The 18479-nt window shown below is 50.1% G+C and overlaps 1 protein-coding gene across 1 annotated transcript in view; it reads right to left on the reverse strand.

Moving 5' to 3' along the window:
* Capn2 (calpain 2) overlaps positions 1-16883 on the reverse strand; it is a 48458-nt gene extending 31575 nt beyond the window's left edge. Inside the window, exons 1-2 of the mRNA XM_051186483.1 lie at positions 16590-16883; positions 11418-11487 (exon numbers count right to left, since the gene is read on the reverse strand). Of these exons, the coding sequence (XP_051042440.1) occupies positions 11418-11487; positions 16590-16826 (307 nt within the window). The 5' untranslated portion in view covers positions 16827-16883. The remainder of the gene's footprint in view (positions 1-11417; positions 11488-16589) is intronic.
* Between the last annotated feature and the right edge of the window lie 1596 nt (positions 16884-18479).

Below are 18479 nucleotides of genomic sequence, written 5' to 3' on the forward strand. Positions count from 1 at the left end.
CATTGCTGCAGAAACCTAGATCTGGGTCCTGATGCTGCCACTTAATATTGGGTAAACTTTGCTGTCTTTATTTTCCTCATGTGCAAGCCTTAGCCACCTTTGGCAATTTTGTTCTGGAAGATGTGAAGCGGGCAGAAGGGGTTGGGGCGGGGGGGATAGAGATTGTGACTGAGGTGCAGGTGAGAAGGGAAGGGATGGTGGTGTGCTGATCCTTTGGAAGTTTCTGAAATTGCAGAAAGTGCTGGAGTCCAAAACAAATGGAAAGTATCACAGAGGTGAAGGTCAGCAGGGAGATCATGGTCAGCAATGGAGGTCAGGTTCAGTACGGAGGTCAAGGTCAGCACTGAGGTCAACCCTGAGGTCAAGAGAACCCTAATTCTTCAGGGGGAAACTGAGTTCCTCTTCACTCCTTCTGAAGCTAGACCTGAGGTCCCTTCTCTGCTTGGCCCCCTGACAGAACACATGGCTGGAAGGCTCTCAGGAGCCAGCCTCCTCCTTCCCGAGTCCATGGATGTGCTATCCCTTTCCTTCCCATGCCCTCACTGTGTGTTCTACAGCCAACTCATTAGGCAGACCAGCGCCCACGTCTTGATTTACCCATTCTTCAACTACTCAGTGATTTCCTCTCTAGTCTGGGTACCTGAGACAAGGAGACCTTCAAGTCACTTCTATACATGGGCCCTCGGGCATTTCAAATTCAGACTTTCTCTGCTTTAATTTGCTTGCCTCAGTCTCAGGGGCTCACTTAGTCTACCTGGATGAAAAGGCTCATTGTTTTGGTTGCTCTGGCTGCTATGAGCACCCCTCGAACTCATGGCCTTCTCTGCACACCCAAGCCTGCAGGACAGGTCCCTGTTGGTACAGGCTGTGCCCAGACCCTCCCTTAGGCCAGGCCTTATGAATGGTTCCTTTAAACTACAAACCCTCTTCTGAAAAGATAAATTCTTTCAGAGTCATGTAGTAAATTTCCAGAGCTGTGTTCTTGATGTCTGTGCCCTGAGTGGCAGCCTCGTGTCCAGACCAGAGTCACCTGCATCACTGTGGGAAACGTCTGTGGCTGAGTTACTCATCATATTTGCAGCTGGTGGAGGAGTTACCAAGGGGGAGATGGAACATTTGCTGGGTGTTTTCTCTTTTATTCCCTTCAGCCATCAACATCTTTTCTTCCCAAACAGGAAGGTGAAGCAGCCTGGGAGAGCACTCCAGGGAACCCAGGACTTGCTGGGCTCTGCATAGCTTTGCCACACCAGAGGCCCGTGGATAGAGTCTGGCCACCCACTGCTGAGCCCTGCCATGGGTGAGTTACAAGGCCAGGGAGGGAAGAAACCTATCATTCATAAACTCCAAACACAGGCCAAGGTGGTGCTTACGTTCAGGAAAGAGAGACGGGACCCAGCCCAGCCTTCTACACTGCTCCTGGAAGCCTTTCCCTTGTCTTAGTTCTTCTCACAGGTTTTCAGGGTTACTTTCCTCATTCGTGCTTAACTCTCTTGTGGTTCTTCCTGTCCTCTGCCCCATGCATTCGAGCAGGAGGGTGGCATCACTCTTCTACCTCCATTCTAGCCTCAGGCTGTGCCAAGGCACTTGGGCAGCTGGCTCACAGCCAGCAAGGACAGCCATGGAAACTGGATCCCGGTGATGATGCCAAGCACCAGCCTGGGCCGGGGAGAGTGGGGCCCAAGAGTGGGCTTAGCAGAGCAGGGAGCTGGGACTGACTGAGAGGCGGTGGGAACACTTTCTCCATTGAGTGGGAGAGGGAAGGGCCAACGGCATGGATGGGGAGTAGGCACAGCCCAGGCTAGAAAGGTCAGTGACAGGCCAAGCCTGGAGAGACTGGGTCAGACACCCAGAGCAGGTCTGGAATCTGAACTGGGGCCTGAGACGGAGGCCCCTTCCCCTTCACATTCTGACACCAGCCTGTCCCAGCTTGTTAGCTCCGGGCACAGTGCAGCACTTGAAGTTTAGCTACAGCGGCTGACCGAGTCTCTAAGGGTTGTCCAATATTGGGATGCCCAGGGCAACCAGCCACTCTGCAGGCCACAGGGCACCCTGGACCTGAGATGTGTCCACACACACTTCTGAAGAGTGGTTTAGAACGGGCCCAGAGGTGGGAAACTGACAGGCACATAGATAGGCCTGGCAGAAACTCAGTCTCCCCACCTCCTCCATTGTGAGGCTCCTCCCAGTGCTGACGGGAAGCCTGGTGCTCCTCTCCCACATGCTCAAATATCCCAACAATGCTGAACTCCCTGTAAGCTGGCCCCGGCTGCGATGTTGCTGGATCCTTAGTCTTCCTTGGTTAATCTGATTTAGCAGCCACCATCGATCACTGCCACCCATCTGGGGGATCCTTCTTGCTGGCCACCTCAGCATCCCAGACTTCCAATGTGGCATTCTGTGGCCTGGTGCCCGAGAGCCTACGGGGCGTCCACATCTCTCCCTTCATGCCTCTGCTGGTGACTCTGCCTGGGGCGTTTTTCATCCTCCCCACACCAGGGATATTCTCAGGGCTCACAACATACTTTTACCAACAATCTAAGGGAGGGAGCGCTTGTGTCATGTGACGGATAGAGGCCCAGGATGTGGCTGGATATGCATGAACCATGAGGAATTCTCTGTCCCAATGTCAAGAGTGGCACCCAGGAGGAAGCCTGCTTCCAGTCCAGCTGGTTTTGTGGCTCATTCCTGTGGTGGCCCCCTTCCTTGCCTTGCTTGCCCACAGCTGGATGAATGAGTGATAAAGATTGTGGAAGCAGCTCCTAGCTACATTTCCGCCTTCCGTCTCCAGCCCATCTGATACCTTGTAAGGAAGGGGCAGGCTGCTCTCCTGTCCTAGGCAGCCCAGAGAGGGAGGGGGCCTTGGTTCTCCGATAGCTGAAGATCTCAACTTCAAAAGGGATGAGAAGGACAATGATTCAACGTAAGGACCCTCTGGAGATGGCTTGTGGGTTTCTCTAGAGCAGTGGTTCTCAACTTCCTATTGCTGCGACCCTTTAATTCAGTTCCTCATTTTTTAATTCATAAGTGTAATTTTGCTACTGTTATAAATTGCAATGTAAATATCTGGTATGCAGGATATATGACAGGAGAGCCACTGCTTTGGAGGAAACACCCAGCCCAGAGCCAGGCCTGTGACACGGTGATGATAAGTCACTCTGGGCCTTCCCTCCTGTTACGCATTCCACAGCCTGGCAGCAGGCCAGAAAGGCGTCCACAAATGGGAGTTCCCAACACATGTGTGATCCTGTCATTTCCGTTAAACTTGGGGAGGAGGAACCCTGCACTCTACCCAACTCCTCCTCATCAGCATGAGGCCTCCAACTCCTCCTCATCAACATCATCCATTTCCATTTTTCTCTCTCCTGCTGGGGAGACCCTGCAGAGAGGGGAGGGAATGAGGCTGCAAGGCTTCAAGGCTTTCATACTCTCGAGTCTACCTGGTCACCAGGAAGCCTTTAAAGCCCCCTTCCTTCCTCAGTTGTCGTGGAAAAATGGAATATAGCTTCTCCAGATTTCCTTTACCTTGCTCCCTGCAGCCCGGATGGTCACTATCTGATGTAGGATTCTTTTTTTTTTTTTTTTTTTCCCTCCTGGTACTCAGGCTGCTTTCCCATCCACCTCTACCCCATCAGGCACCCAAACCACCCCTTCCCCAGCTTACTGTGTCCTTCCTACACCCCCAGGAGAGAGAAGTGGAGAGAGGAGGGCCGTTGCTGCTGGAAGTTCCTGCTCTTGAGCAGCAGCCCTTTCCTCCCCTCCCGCAGGGCCCAGAGGGATGGAAGGGAACTGAGCTGAGGCAACAGCATGTAGGAGAAACACTTGAGTGAAGGTTGGCCAGACGAGACTATTGCCTTTAGAGGAATGGAGGAACCCCCAGAGGCTCTGGTCTCAAGAACACCTCAGAGTCAGGTGTCTCAAGATGCTCTATTGTGTGGGGAAAGGGAAAAGGATTAAAATGTTCTCATTGTTCCCATTTCACAGATGGGTAACTGGAAACCGATGACTGACATACCCAGGGTGTTGGAGGCAAGCACCAGAGCCCAGGCCACGTGGTGCAGGAGCCCTGACCGTGTGGTGCTAATGGGCCTCTGTCCTTGGGAAGAAGACAGCAGGAAGTTGTGATCATCACAACTTCAATGTGCTAGAACTTTCCCCAGTACTACCTTCTCGGTCACACCCCTCTCTGACACCATGGTCCCCGAGCTAAGTGCTAAGGCTGAACCCATGCAGGCATACTCCCTTTGGGCACACTGTCCCCAGAGATTTTATTAAACCTGTACCATGCCTCAGCCTCTTGCATGCCTGGCGTCTATAAGTTATTCCATTTCACTTTCACAATTGTTACAACCATTTCATGGAAGAGTGCTCTAGCTGTTCAAAGTGACAGAGTGAGTGGCTAGCCTCTAACCATTGGGCACCCAAGTCCTCCCGCTCACCCTGATGTTTTTAGATGCTTACTGACATGTGTGCCTTGCCTGGCTGATGTAAGAATCATGTCATGACAGAGAGTAAAGGATGGACAGGAGGCTGGACCCCAAAGCCCCGCCCTCTGCTGCACTATCCCCTGCCACTGTCACACTTAGCTACATTTAAATAAAACCTACAATTTCATTTCTTCCACCAGTGCACATCTATAATCCCAGTACATGGGAAATTGAGGCAGGAAGAGCTCCTTGAGTTCAAGGCTAGCCCAAGCCATGGAGTGAGAACCCATTTCACAAAACAAAACACCGGATTCGGTTCCTTAGCTGCATTCCTCAAGTTTCGAGTGTTGCTCAGCCACGTGACTGGTGGCTACCATATTGGGCAGTGCAGCTGGACACTTGCATCATTGCTAAGTGCTCTTTGGGACAGTGCTGGTCTAGCCTGACTCATTGCACAACTGCCTTCTAGGTCACCTGCTTTCAGGTAAGTCAGAGGCAGCATGGACCAACCTCCTCCTGGGGCTCCCAATCCACGTAGTGATCTGGACAGGACCCCACTGCATGTGGATATGAAGTCCTTACTGCCAGAGCCGCATATAGGAGCCTCCCCGGAGCTAACACTGTTAGGAGCTGCAGCAGAGTAAGGGCTCCTTTGACTCTGGAGTCTGCTCCCAAGCATAGTTGAGGTGAGGAATTTTAAAATCACAAAATGTTGCAAGTGTGGGCCTTAGGAAAATCTAACCTAGCTCTTTCTTCTTGGACATGAGATGATTGAAGCCGTACAGGAGTGTGGTGTGGCTCCCAGCCACAGAGAGCTGGTGGGAAAGTTGAGGGAATACCCAGACAAACCAAAGGTCATATCCTGATCTATAGACCTAGAACCTACTACCCACTGGGCATGCTGGGGTCTTCAGAGGACAGCCTGAGGCGAGCTAGAAGCTCTGATGGATTCCCACCACTCTTAACTTCCACGGCCAAGCACAGAACTAGCTATCACATGAGTCTGTGGCCTTGCAGTCTGATGGCAAAGCCAGGGACCAGCCAGGGCAAGACAGAGTCTCTGGGCCAAAGAGGCCAGCACTTCACTGGAGGCCTGTTTCTGCTGCCTTAGACAGCTGGGAAGCAGACAGCAGCCTCTGGAGAGAGCTGGGCAAGAGTTTGCAGCAGAAAGGAAGCTGCGGAAGCCATGACTCATAGATACTAAAGTGTTCCGGGAGGGGCCTCTCTGGGGGTGGGGTGATGGAGCAGGAGGGTGGGGTGGGGCTAGAGCTGGGGCTGGGAGTGAAGGACCGTGAAGAGAGAAGGGTGGATTCACTGTCTTCATTAAACCAGCCTACACCCATTTTCTGGTCATTGTCTTATTTTTAATCATCTTTTATTCTTATTGTTAATTTAGTGTGTTTCTGAGATAAGGTCTTGCTACACAGTTCAGGCAAACCTTGAACCAGCAATCCTCCTGCCTCAGTCTTCTGAGTGCTAGATGACAGGCACCCACTACCATACATTATTTTGAAAGAGGCATCTGCAAATTCCAAGAGAAGACCATCATACACCATTCTTGGCTGATACTCTTTGAAACTGTCAAGTTCAACACAAACAAGAAAGGACATCACAGTTGGAGAGGCGCCCTGGGAGACATGACTGTGATGCAATGTGGCATTAGGAGCATGCACCAATACTGGTTCATCAACAGTGGCAAATGTACACACTCATGAGAGGTGGTCATAAGGCTGGAAACTAGTTCTGGGGTATAGGAAATCTCTGCACTGCTTCCTTGGTTTTCTATAAGTCTAAAATTATTCTAAAAAGCTCCAAGTTTATTAAAATGTGAAAGAATGCCTATTATAAAGGTGAATTTTAAAATTTACATGTTTGGAGGTTGGAGAGATGGCTTACTCAGTAGTTAAGGCAGTTAAGTGGTTTGATTCCAGTACCTACAAAGTGGTTCACACCATGTAACTCCAGTACCTTCCCTGGCCTCCTTGAGCACTGCATGAACAAGGTGTACACACACACACACACACACACACACACACACACACCACAGAGAGAGAGAGAGAGGTGCAGAAACCCGTGTGTGTGTGTGTGTGTGTGTGTGTGTGTGTGTGTGTGTGTGTAAAGAATTAAAAACTTAACATTTTAAGCCAGGAATGAGGGTACTCCTGTAAGCTCAACACCCAGAAGACTGAGGCAAGAGGTTTGCAAGTTTAAGGGTGGGATAAATACGAGTTCTAGGCCTGGGCTACATAGCAAACCTTTTAAAACAAATAAATAAGTAAGAAGTCCAGGCATGGTGGCACAATCTATAATCCTAGCATCTGGAGTATAAAACTGGGCATGGTGGGGCACATCTGTAATCTCAGCACTCAGGAAGCTGAGGCAGGAGGATTGCTGCAAGTTTAAGGCCAGTCTGGGCTACACAGCAAGATGCTGTCTCAAACATACAACAACAATAATAATGATAATAATGACATGTGTTGTTTTTGTTTTTTTGTTTTTTTTTAAGACAGTAACTAGGAAATGGGTGTTGGATACTTCAGTGGGTTAAGCTAACCAATCCTCCTTTTTATACAATGTACTAAGTGGAGAACAGGAACCCAGCATGTAGGTCTCCAGTCAACAGCCTGCCTGAGCTACATTGTGAGTTCCAGATATTTTCTTTAATGATTTACTTTCAGACTTAAAATCTTTCGTTTTTTTAGTTGTTTAGAATATTTGAAAGTTCAACTCACAAAGTGAAGAGTGAGCATCTGCCCCAATTTGCTTCCTTCTCCCCCATTTCCAGCTTCTGACTACTCCAGACTTGGGCACGCCTTTCCCACCTTGGCACATGCACCCTGAGCTCTTCAAAGGGCAAACACTCTGCTGCTAACCCAACTTATCTCTCCCTGGTGACTTGCTGGGCTCCATTATGGTCCATACCCCCTTCAACTTCTTTAGGATTCTCCAGTGTGCTAACTCTGGCCCCTACGTTACACTCACTTTCCTCTAGCCCTCATGTATTTTCATCATAGATGCTCTTTGGCCTACTGGGATGGTTAAAGTTAACTGTCAACTTGACAGACTTTAGGACCACCTAGAAGATAGGCCTCTGGGGGTTATCTAGATTATACTGAAGTGAGAAAACTCACCCACCATTGCCTGCTTGGTATCCTGAGCTGTGTAACTGTATAAACAGAGCTGGACAGCAGCTTGCGTTTGTTACTCTTTGTTCCTGTCTGTGGACATGGCATGACCATTGCCCACAGCTCCTGCCACTTTGGCTCCAGCACTATGTTCTGTATTCTTGAACTGTGAGCTAAAATCAACGCTTTCACCCTTAAGTTGTTTTTAATAAGGGTTTGGTTTGTTCATTTTGGTTTTTGTTTTTCCATAGAAACAGGGAAAGTAAGGCATCCACCATGAATCACATCCCAACAAATCCATTGCATGTGTGTGTGTGTGTTCGTGCACATGAGTGCTCAAGCATGCACAAATGCTCATGCACACAATGAATACAAAGCCTAGTTTCCCTTAAATGTCCCCAGAGCACTTACATTACCCACAGGTGGGCAAAGTCCCCCAACACAAGGCTACTTTATTACAAAATGTTGAATGTCTCATGTAATTTAACACATGCAGCTGAGTGTCCCCAGAACACCATATATTTCCTCTCATCATTAAATCGTTGACTTAACCTGTAGTTCACTATCACCCTCCGGCATTTGTGACTGAGTTCTAGAATGCAAGTTATTAGTCAGGAAAAGAACAAAATCCAAAGTGTGGTTTCTGCTGCCTGTGTGTGTGTGCTACCCAACATTGCAAAGTTGAAGAAGGCTAAGTTGAACCGTTGTTAACTCGGCGGGGGGAGACTTTTTGTATTCCCATTATTACAGAAGGGAAAACTAACGATCTCCAAAGTTGGGTGGCCTGCCCAAGATCATAAAGTCTACTAAGTAAGTGGTGGAGGGCATAAGACTGGAAACTCCACCTTCGGGTGCACGTTTCCCATTGAGCTGTCGCCCTTCTGCCTCTCCCACGAGGGAAACACTAGGAGGCTGTGGCCAGACACCTCTTGGTGGGTCTTCTGGTAGCCAGATGAAGGCAAAGAGACTCACTTCAAGGGCCCAGACAGCACAGGTCGTCGGTTTGAACAGCTGTGGCAGCAGCAGGGACCTTACACTCACGATGGATGCCAGAGGCCGCTGGGCACAGGCTCAGTCACTGTCAGCAGTTACAGAGCGTCTGATCTCTCTCTGGGCCAGTCTGGCTGAGACTCAGTCTTTCATATCCAGCCTTCCTTGAGGAAGGGTAGATTGTTCTCTGCTGAGTCGATGCCTGGCCCAGCCACGTTCTGCAGTGCAGGTGGCTCATGGTGGGAACACCTCTGTATGCTGTGTGGGTGCGTGCACGCACACACGGTTCGAACCATTTGGAAGCTAAGCCTTCTACCAAAACAGGTGAGAATGCGAGTAAAGAACTTCAGGGCAGCACAGTAAAAGATGTGAACCGATGCTGGGATGTGCACAAGTCTAAGGATGCCGTCCGCGCAGGCTCACTGGGTCAGTGAATGCATTTGGGGTAGGAGGCACAAATGGAGAAAATGGACCATCCTTGCTCAGCTCAGCACTGTGGATTCAGACTCTGTGTGGGGTTCTAAAGTGAGCATAGGACCTGGCATCAGACCGGGGCTCAGGCAAAGGTCAGGGCAGCCTTATATGGACCCTTCTCTCTTTAAACTTCCATTTTCATAGCTGTGTAGCAGGCATAAAAGTATCTACTCGGGGGCTGGAGAGATGGCTCAGCAGTTAAGAGCACTGGTTGCTCTTCCAGAGGTCCTGGGTTAAATTCCCAGCACCCATATGGTGGCTCACAACCATCTCTAGTGGAATCTGATGCCCTCTTCTGGCATAAAGTCATATTTACAGATAGAGCACTTACAAACATAAAATAAATACATGTCTTTTAAAATATATCTACTTGGGATGGTTACATATGATAATGAAACCAAAACAAACAAAACCAATGTTGCCTGAGTCACACACTGTTTCTCAGGTGATAATAATTATTGCTCACACACCAGATCAAGGAGTGGGGAACTGCTAACCATGAACAGGGAATGGCTTGATTTTATTGATTGATTGGTTGCTGCCACTTGAACCTAGGACTTCATTCATGGGTGCTGGTCAAGTGTTCTACCATTGTTCCAGCAAGAACAGCTTTAGAGGACTGGATGCCACATCTCAGTGGGTTCCAATGTCACCTTATTTACATTCCTTCCCTCTGCAGTTTGGGAAGATTGGGGTTCCAAGTGATGCCTGGGCCAAGTTCCCTATCTACTGACATTACTGAAGCCAGAGTCTCTGCCACAGCCCTTCTTTGTTGCTTCTGACTTTTGGGACTTGGGGATGTTGTCACCAACCCTTCTGAGCTTCTGTCTCTGCCACAACCCCACTCTGTCAGTTCTGAGCCTTTTGGGACTTGGGGATGTTACCACCCCTTTAGGACCTCATGCCCAGAAGCCAAAGAAAGGGAGAGAGTTCAGCAGACCACATTTCGCCACCCACAGTCTCATTAGAATCTTCCAGAATAAACAACCAAGAGAAACGGCTAATCTGGGACCTTCAAAGACTTTAAACATTAGATCAATGACCAAGAAAGTCTAGGAAGGTTTATATTTCTTGTTTTTTTTTTTTTTTCATTCAGTTCTGGACATATAGCAAACAATTTCTTCCAGGAGTTTAACCTAATGGCCCCTCCCTAAACTGCCTGGTGGAGTTAAAATGGGACTTAACTTGGGTGCTTACTATGTGTTCCGACTTTTGAAGTCACTGTTTAGGCTACAAGTGGTGTTAGGAGCTGCTGCTTTTTCTAGATCTCTCAAAAACCCCCAGGTTGTCATAATCAACGTCCAGCCTTCTCATCTCCACTTTCTTGAGTCAGAGGCTTGTTCTCACAGCACACTCACCTTATGCTGCTGGGATACTAGTCTGCTCTTTCCTGGGGAGAGAGCAGAGCGGGGAGGCCTGTTTTCTGCAGGTGAGAAAACTCCCTGGCATTTTAGGAATCTGCACTCAGCATAGCCGTGTTCCAACAGGTCTGGATCCTGTTTGCCCTACAGGTTGTCCTGTCCTGAGGATTTTCACAGGCTATGATATCCCCCACCAGGTGACATTTTTGCCGGCCTCTTTCTAGGGAGGTCACCTTGGTACTTAGCACACTAGTGCTGGGGTCAGACCAGATGTGTCTGTACACCAGACCTCTTCTCTGGCTACAGTTTGGCTTTAGCGTGCTCATTTGTAAAATAAGTCACCAGGGGTATCTTGGAGGGTGGGCAAGCATGGTTGAGTGACTGGCTTAGTAAATAGTGCTGCCATAATTAAGAGATCAGAAGCCCTGTGAAGAGGGCATGGGAAGGTGATGAATTCTAGCTGGTTGGTTCTGTTACAGTGGACTTGTTTGGGAAGCCAGTTGAGGCTTCTGGTTTATCAGAGCAAATAATCTACTCCAATAATTATAGGCCCATGTTTATTATGCGTAGGAAAAAAGAGGGTAGTGTCTCCCTGCTGAGACTTCTTCAGAGAGGCCTGGGAAACTCCAGAATGAAGTGGGGGAACCTGGAGCCCTAATCCATGGCCCTCCCAATCTTGATTGATGCTTGGGTTAGTTTGAATTACATGAACATTACAATTGTGTGAGTGTTCACAGCCCTGACTGCTTTCCATGGTGAGCCTGCAGGGAGCTAGCTGCCTGCAAGGCTGGCCCTGGTGTTCCCCACTTCCTCTAAGCTGTGAGATTTCCCCTTCTGTCACACTGAGTCACTGCCTCCTCTTGGGGGCCTGCCTTGGACCTCACAGAACTTCCATCTTAGCATTGTGACTGGCTGGGGGATATCCCCAGGAGGCCAGAGGTTCGGGGAGCTTCTGGAAATGGAAGTCACCACACAGATCAAGAATAGAAGCCACAGAACTTGCAGTTGACATGACACAGCTTGCCCCAGACCCCACTACTTACCCAAGGCTCCTTGGCAGATGTCTGTGCGAGTGGCTCCTCCAATAATGAACTGGGGGTCAGAGCAGATCTCCTGGAAACAAACCCACAGGGCATGGTCAGCAACAGCAGGCAGGAGCCCCAGTTCCCTGTGGGCCCTCCAGCCCCTCCTCCTCATGCTGCTCTGCTCTGAGGAGAGTTCTATAGTCAGGCCTCTGTGCTACCCATCTGACCCTGTTCCATTGGCCCTAATGTGGGGGGTGGATCCCTTCTAACATGCAGTTGGCTCCATTACCAAGGGCAGTGAGTGCATCCAGCTTCCTCTGCCAGGTTTTGAGACCCTCCATGCTAAGTGCCCCCTGCCCACCATTCTGGCACCTTCTCTTCTGAGCCTGCATGCAAGTGGTTGGGCTTACATGGCATTCCTCCTTTGCCTACCCTTTCCAAACCATTCATATTTCAAGTCTCTTCTTCCTCCCCTACACGAGGAAGCCTTTCCTCCTCACTTAGCTCCACTCTTCCCTTTGAGTCCCATCCTGGAGTCTTTGTGGCATTCATGGTTACTAGACCTGTGTGGCATTCATGGTTACTCCTCCATCTTTCTATAGACCAGGCCTCTGCCTCCCGAGTGCTGGGATTAAAGGCATGTACCACCCACTCCTCCATCTTTCTAATACACATGCTTCTTGGGGACAGGGGACTGGATCCAGCCCTTCGGAGTTCTCACAGAACTTGGAGAATTCATGCACCCTGCACCTGCTGTGCAGACACTGCATGGAGCCTTATCTCTTGCAGCCTTTTGAGGAACTCGGGGTAGTGTCAGCTCCTCGTGGTGTGTGTGTGTGTGTGTGTGTGTGTGTGTGTGTGTGTGTAGCAGCTCAGGAAGTAAAGTGATTGTTCAAACTTCGTGGCTCCCAAGTGGTAGAGACCCTTGGGATTTGAACTCACTGGGCTCAAGTGCAAACTGTCTGCTCCTGCTGTTTGCTGCTAACCCCACCCCACCCCACCCCGTGCCTCTTCTGGGGGTTGTTCCCCCTCCAGCAGCCCCCTGAATGTGTTTCTCGATTCTGAAGAGCTCCACCCAAAAGCCACAAAGGAAGTCAGGGCCCAAATCCGAGCTGCTTTTCACTCAGAGATGTTGGTTTGTAGGAGCACCACATCTGCACAGAGTTGTCCCCTGGCACACTTCTGTCTACAGAGGTCTTCCCTGGGTGAGAGCTGGTGCTAATCTTGGACCATCCTGGCAGCCTCCCGGCACCACACCAGCTCACAGAGCATGCTCCCTTCCGGCTTCCCCATCAGTCTGCCTGGAGGTTGAAGGGATGGTGAGAAAGCACTTCTGCCCAGGCAGGGAAGCCAACTTTTCCTAAGAACCGCCAGGCAAGCACTTAACCCTGGGGTGGTGTGGCCTGGGCTCACACTACTTATCCAGGGACCAAGCTCCCATTTCAGGTTGGGGCTACCAATCACACTTCAGAAACTGCCTCAGAGTCTCCAGAGAAGCCAAAGTTCAGACTTCACAGCCCAAAGATACTTGAGAAAACTGGCCACAGCCTGTGGAGCCTGGAATTAAACACTGATGTAGCCTTGTAGCAGTAGAAGAGAGGAGGGGAAGACTCGGGCCTTGGATTCTAATAAGCAAGCTAGCATCTTGGTGCTGCCATTTATTGCATAGGCTCTAGGATGTTGGTGGGTTACTGGATGCCCCGCAGCGTGATCTGCATCTGTCAAATGGGTTTGTAGACAAATGTACCACTCACAGAGACTGTCATCGGGGTCAGGTGAGATGAACATTGATGGCCTTGCCAAGTACTCTATAAATGACAGCTGGGAGGACCTGATGTGCCAGGCTTGGGTGATGCCATGCACTCCTCACTGTGGCCTGGCACTGGCCCCTGCCCTCAGTATGGTTGTGGTCGTGTTCTCTCGTCTCTCTTGCTCGTCTCTTATGACATCCTCTCAGGAAGAGTTAGCAGCACGCCCCCTCCCTAGATTGCTTTCTCTTCCTCATGGGTTGTTTCATTCTTTCTCTGGAAGTCATCTTTGATCCCTTCATCTCATGACTCAACCTCTAAAAAACTCAAGTTGCCCATGGCTGAACAGTTCCCTCCCTCTCTCTCCCTCTTCTTCCTTTTCTCCCTCCCTCTCCCTCTCCTCTTCCTGTCATTTACACATCCTTCTTAAATGATTGAAACACACACACACTTCACTTTGCCTGGTTCCAACCCCATACTGTCCACTGGCATTGCTCTTTTCCTGTCTCCAATGACTGGCTAATGCATCCAGTGTGTACTTTTTTTTTTTTCTTTTGGTCCCATTGCCTGTCCCCACCAGGATCTGACAAGACAGGTGGGGACAGAGGGCAGCTAGCCCAGCCCTGGCTCCACTCCTATTTTGCTTTGAGCAGATTTGACATTCCCGAGCTTGTTTCCCCAACTGTAGAATGGTTGTGTGATGCATGGCCTGCCAGCCCTAGGCAGTTTCCCTGAAGGGGCTCTAGATCTCTGTATCCAACCCAGAAGGCCACAGGCGCTATCGCCTGTTCCCTTCTGTTTGGCCCTCAGAGACAGACGCTAAGCATACTGCCTGGAATATAATAGGCATTCAATAAGTGTTCATTGACTGAATGGAAGGTTGACAGAAAGGGTGTATGTAGAGGGGCGTTTTTAAATGTCATCTTGCCTCCACCTAGAGTCATGCAGAATTGTTTCAAAGAATTATCCAGATCTGGTTGGCCCATGGTTCTGTCAGTGAGGGATTGTTTTGAGTGCTAATTGGTGTAGGAAGACCTAGCCCATTGTGGGTGGCACCATTCTCTAGGCAGGGGAGTCTATACAGAACAGATGAAAGCCAGGTACAAGCAAATAACATGTGGCATTTGATCATCTCTGTGCTTGACTGTGGAGCTCATGTACAGCTGGAGTCCCTGCTCTGACTTCCATCAGTAATGATGTGCTGGAGCCTGGAATTGTAAGCCCGATGAACCCTTTCATCCCTCCTGTCACTTTTGATCAGGGTGTTTTATCATTGCCACAGAGATGAAACTAGGATAGAGAGTAAGTAGTAAAACCACATACAAATGTAAAGCACATATTCTCCTGCTTGTGAATCACTTCCCCAGCAAGGATATCATTCAAGGCTCACAATGATTGTTCCTTCATTCATTCATTCATCCATCCATCCATCCATCCATCCATCCATCCATTTTCCAAATAGTCAGTGACTTTGTTTTTTTGTTTGTTTTGTTTTGTTTTGGTTGTTCATGGGTGTCTCGATGCCTGGCCTAGAATAAGCACTTTATGAATGGATGCATGAGTGAATATCCAGAAGGGACAATTCTCTGGTGAGACTCTGAGACCACAAGGGCAAAGGACACACACCAGCTCTGCAGAACAAGAAAACATATGTGACTGCATTGATTCAGGGTGAGAATATCAGGGCAGAAATTAGTACAGGGCAGAGAACAGGGTGGAGAAGGTCTGCTAAGAATGGCCAGGAAAGACTCTTTGGGGAGGAGACTTGTGACAAAGTCCCAAAGAATGTAAATGGGCTAGACTTGGGGTGGGGGCAGAGCATGCCTGGCAGGTGAGAAGGGCAAGAGAAAAGAACGGGGTGTCTCTGGGAAACCAAAGCAGCTGTGGCAGCTGCCCCTAGTGTGCTGGACAAGAGAGGAAACAGAAGCCTCGCTTGTTTCCTTCTTATCTTATTCATTTAATTTGATACAAGTCACATTTTGTAGTTCAGATTGGCCTCGAATTCACTAAACAGCCAAAGCCATGGAGTGTCCCGAGGGCTGGGACCAAGGTGTGTACTGCCACGCCCAGCTGAGGTGAGGAACAGAGAACTGTGACTCACCCAGGGCACCCAGGTGCATAGGATCCGGCTCTACGGAGACTTTTCTGGTTTTCTTTTTTATTTATCTTTTTAATTTGAGCCAAGTTATCATGTGGCCCAGGCTGGCTTTGACCTTTTGTCTATTATTATTGTTATTTTTGTTATTATTAATTTAGTGTGTGTGTGTGTGTGTGTGTGTGTGTGTGTGTGCCTGCAGGAGTCCACATGTGTGCCACAGTGTGCATGTGGAGGTCAGAGGACAATTTTGGGGAATTGGTTCTCTTTCCACATGGGTTCTGGGATAGATTGACCATTAAGCTTAGCAGCCAATGCCCTTACTCACTGAGCCATCTCAGTGGCCCCCAGCTTTGAACTGCTGATCCTGCTGTCTTCACCTCCGAAGTGCTGGGATTATAGGCATACATTACCAAGCACCTGATTTTATGTGATTCTTGGGGCTGTTGAGTACCTGACTATCCTAGGGTACTTTCTAGATCTTGAGCTGGATCCAGGGTAGCAAAAGTAGCCTGGGAAGATCAAGAGTATGGAAGCAGGGCATGAATGTCCTAACAGTGTCCTAACAGGGATCTAGATTTCCTCTAGGCTCCCTGGAGGAGCCTAGTGAGGGTTCCATGGGATGAGGGCCAGCAGGGCTTCCACTGGGGGCTGAAACTACAAGGGAACAGGGAGAGCTTAAGGGCTGAGACCCTGAGGGTTGGCACAAGAGCATTTGGGAGTGGGACAAAGGTTCCCAGTTGAGGACTCTGGGCCAGCAAAGTAGCATCAGGATCCTTGGAGCCTTTCAATTCTTTGTTAAGTTGCCCCGGGAAATATGGGGTGGGAGGGTCCCGCTAGTTACACTTTGAGAAATAAATAAGATGCAAACTGGATAAATCCAACCATCACAGATACTTGTGGCCACCTATGTAAGCCAGCGCCAGGCTGTGCCCTCACTTGCCTCCCCGAGCAGTCCAGAGTCTTCTACCCTACTCGGAACCCCAACACCACCACAACCACAGCAGACCTTGGACCCCTCCTCTAGTGGTTAAGGCCACTACAGTCCAATAAAAGTTTCATCCCAGCGGCGTGTGTCCCGGAGGCTTTGTGAAGCCAAAGGCGGCCTCCAGGGCGTGCCCGCTAGTGGGATTTGGGATCCTGTCCTGCGAAAAGCTCTGGGCCAGCTGAGGGCAGGTCCACTGGGTGGGCCACAGCCTGCATCTGGAGTCCCTTTAGCAGCAATCATGGAGCACTACCGAGCCAGCACTACCCAGCCAGGGCTACCGAGCCAGCACCACCGAGTCCCGCTCGCAGCCTTCCACTGCAGCCTTTCCCGGCCCCGCCCGGTCCCCGAGCGCTTCCTACCGTGGGCCGCTTCCATTCGATGCCCCTAGTTTTGCTGGAGTAGGGCCCCAACTCTTTGAAGCCCAGAGAGGACGGCAGGGCGGGGAAGGAAGGGTCCTGGAAGAGCGTCCCGGCCTCCAGGCACTCGTTCCGCAGCATCTCGTAGTCCTGGTTGAGGTACTTGACGGCTCTCTCGTGCGACCCCAGGCCCTCGGCCGCCTCGCGGTCCTTGGCCAGTTTGATTGCAATGCCCGCCATGGTACCAATCGGACCGGCTCTCGGCACAGGGAGAGGGCTCGCGGAGGCGCGGAGCGCTGTACTCGGCTGGGGTGCGGCCGGGCCCGGGGCGCTGCAGCAGACTGCAGGAGCCGAGCCGCTGCTGCAGGCGATGATTCACCGGCGGGAAGCGCCTGGGCCGCGGGGTGTGGCCTCCGCTTCTCCCGGCCTGCTCGAGGCTTGGTCCCGGACGCAGCCAGCACAGCGCGACCTGCACAGCGCCAGGCCAATCGTGGAGGACTGACTGCGGGGCCCCGCTGCTGCCACCTTCGGACGCTTCCCGGGATGGCTGGCGTGGCCCGATAGCGGGGAGGGGGGGGGGAGGAACTCATCGCAAATTGGGGTGGAAAAGTTGAAACTCAAACCCCAGCCAGCAAGGGTGGGCGAAACTCAGCAAAGACTGCCCGGAAAACATCGGATGAGTCAATAGCACTGTGAGCATAACCCAGTTGCTACTCACCGGCCCTGGTTCCTAACAGTTCTGCAGGCTCTGGGCATGGCAACACGCGCGATTCTGAAGAAGTGGCTGCCAGTGTACCCATCTTATAGATGAGAAACTGAGTCCCGTAGAAGCGCAATGATGTAACCCCATGAGTTAAAGCTAATCACTCATGGGCAGAGCAGAGATTCTAAGGCTCTGCCGTTACGGGACAGTTATTAGTGCAATTTGGAAAACAAAACCAAAAACCAGCCATCCAGGTTAAATCTGAATTTCAAGCAAAGGAAAAAAAAAAAAAGTGTGGTTTTAGTGTGCGCAGCCCTCAAATATCACCCGAGACAAACTTATACTAGAATAACATGTGATACATATCTAAAACTCTGATTTACCTGGGAGGGTTTATTGAGTTAATGCTGGGCGAGCATTTGGAATAGAGCCCTTGTTGGTGACTGGTGCCGCCATTTTGTTGAGGGAGAGTTCCTGAGTTGCAACTCATGTGTAGACAACATGCTTCCAGAATGAATACTGGGAGGGCTTAGTATCTGCCTGTGCTGTGAATGGTTTAAAGCAGGGGTTCTCAACTGGGGGGGGGCAACCCCCACCCACCCATGTGACTCAAGCGGCTTCTGACCATAACTGCAGACATTCTGGTAGGTGGGTGCTCCTGGCCTCTACTGAGTGGAAGGCAAGGATGCTACTACAGGGTTAGCAGGTCTAGGTCAGTGCTTTACAGTGTGAAGAGCAAGAACAATGCAGTCTGAAATGTCTCTCTGTGCCAGACTCAGGAAGCACGGTTTGGAGCCTCCCTCCAGCATTGTTTCTGAGTTAGTTTGTAACTCTGGAAGTTGTAGGTAACTGTAGCAACTTAAAATATCTATGTGATAAGCAAACGACTGTTCCTGGAGGGATCAAAGCGTCCTTTCTGCATAGGCAATGCCAGAGTTTGTCTGTTTGCACTGTCAACTCACTATTCTCTCCTGTGCATGAGGCATGCCTACTGTCTCCTACTTATCTTTTTGAATCCTGAGCTCAGAAGAAATCCGGGTGGGGCCAATGGAAATCAGACAGTGGGAAAAAAAATAACAGTGTGGGAAAGGGCTATGAAGCTCCATACACCACTGAGCTGGAAACATGTGCCTGGTGCTGAGCATGGTGACACACACACACACACACACACACACACACACACACACACA

The sequence above is a fragment of the Phodopus roborovskii genome, unplaced genomic scaffold (genome assembly GCF_943737965.1).
Source record: "Phodopus roborovskii unplaced genomic scaffold, PHOROB, whole genome shotgun sequence".
NCBI lineage: Eukaryota > Metazoa > Chordata > Mammalia > Rodentia > Cricetidae > Phodopus > Phodopus roborovskii.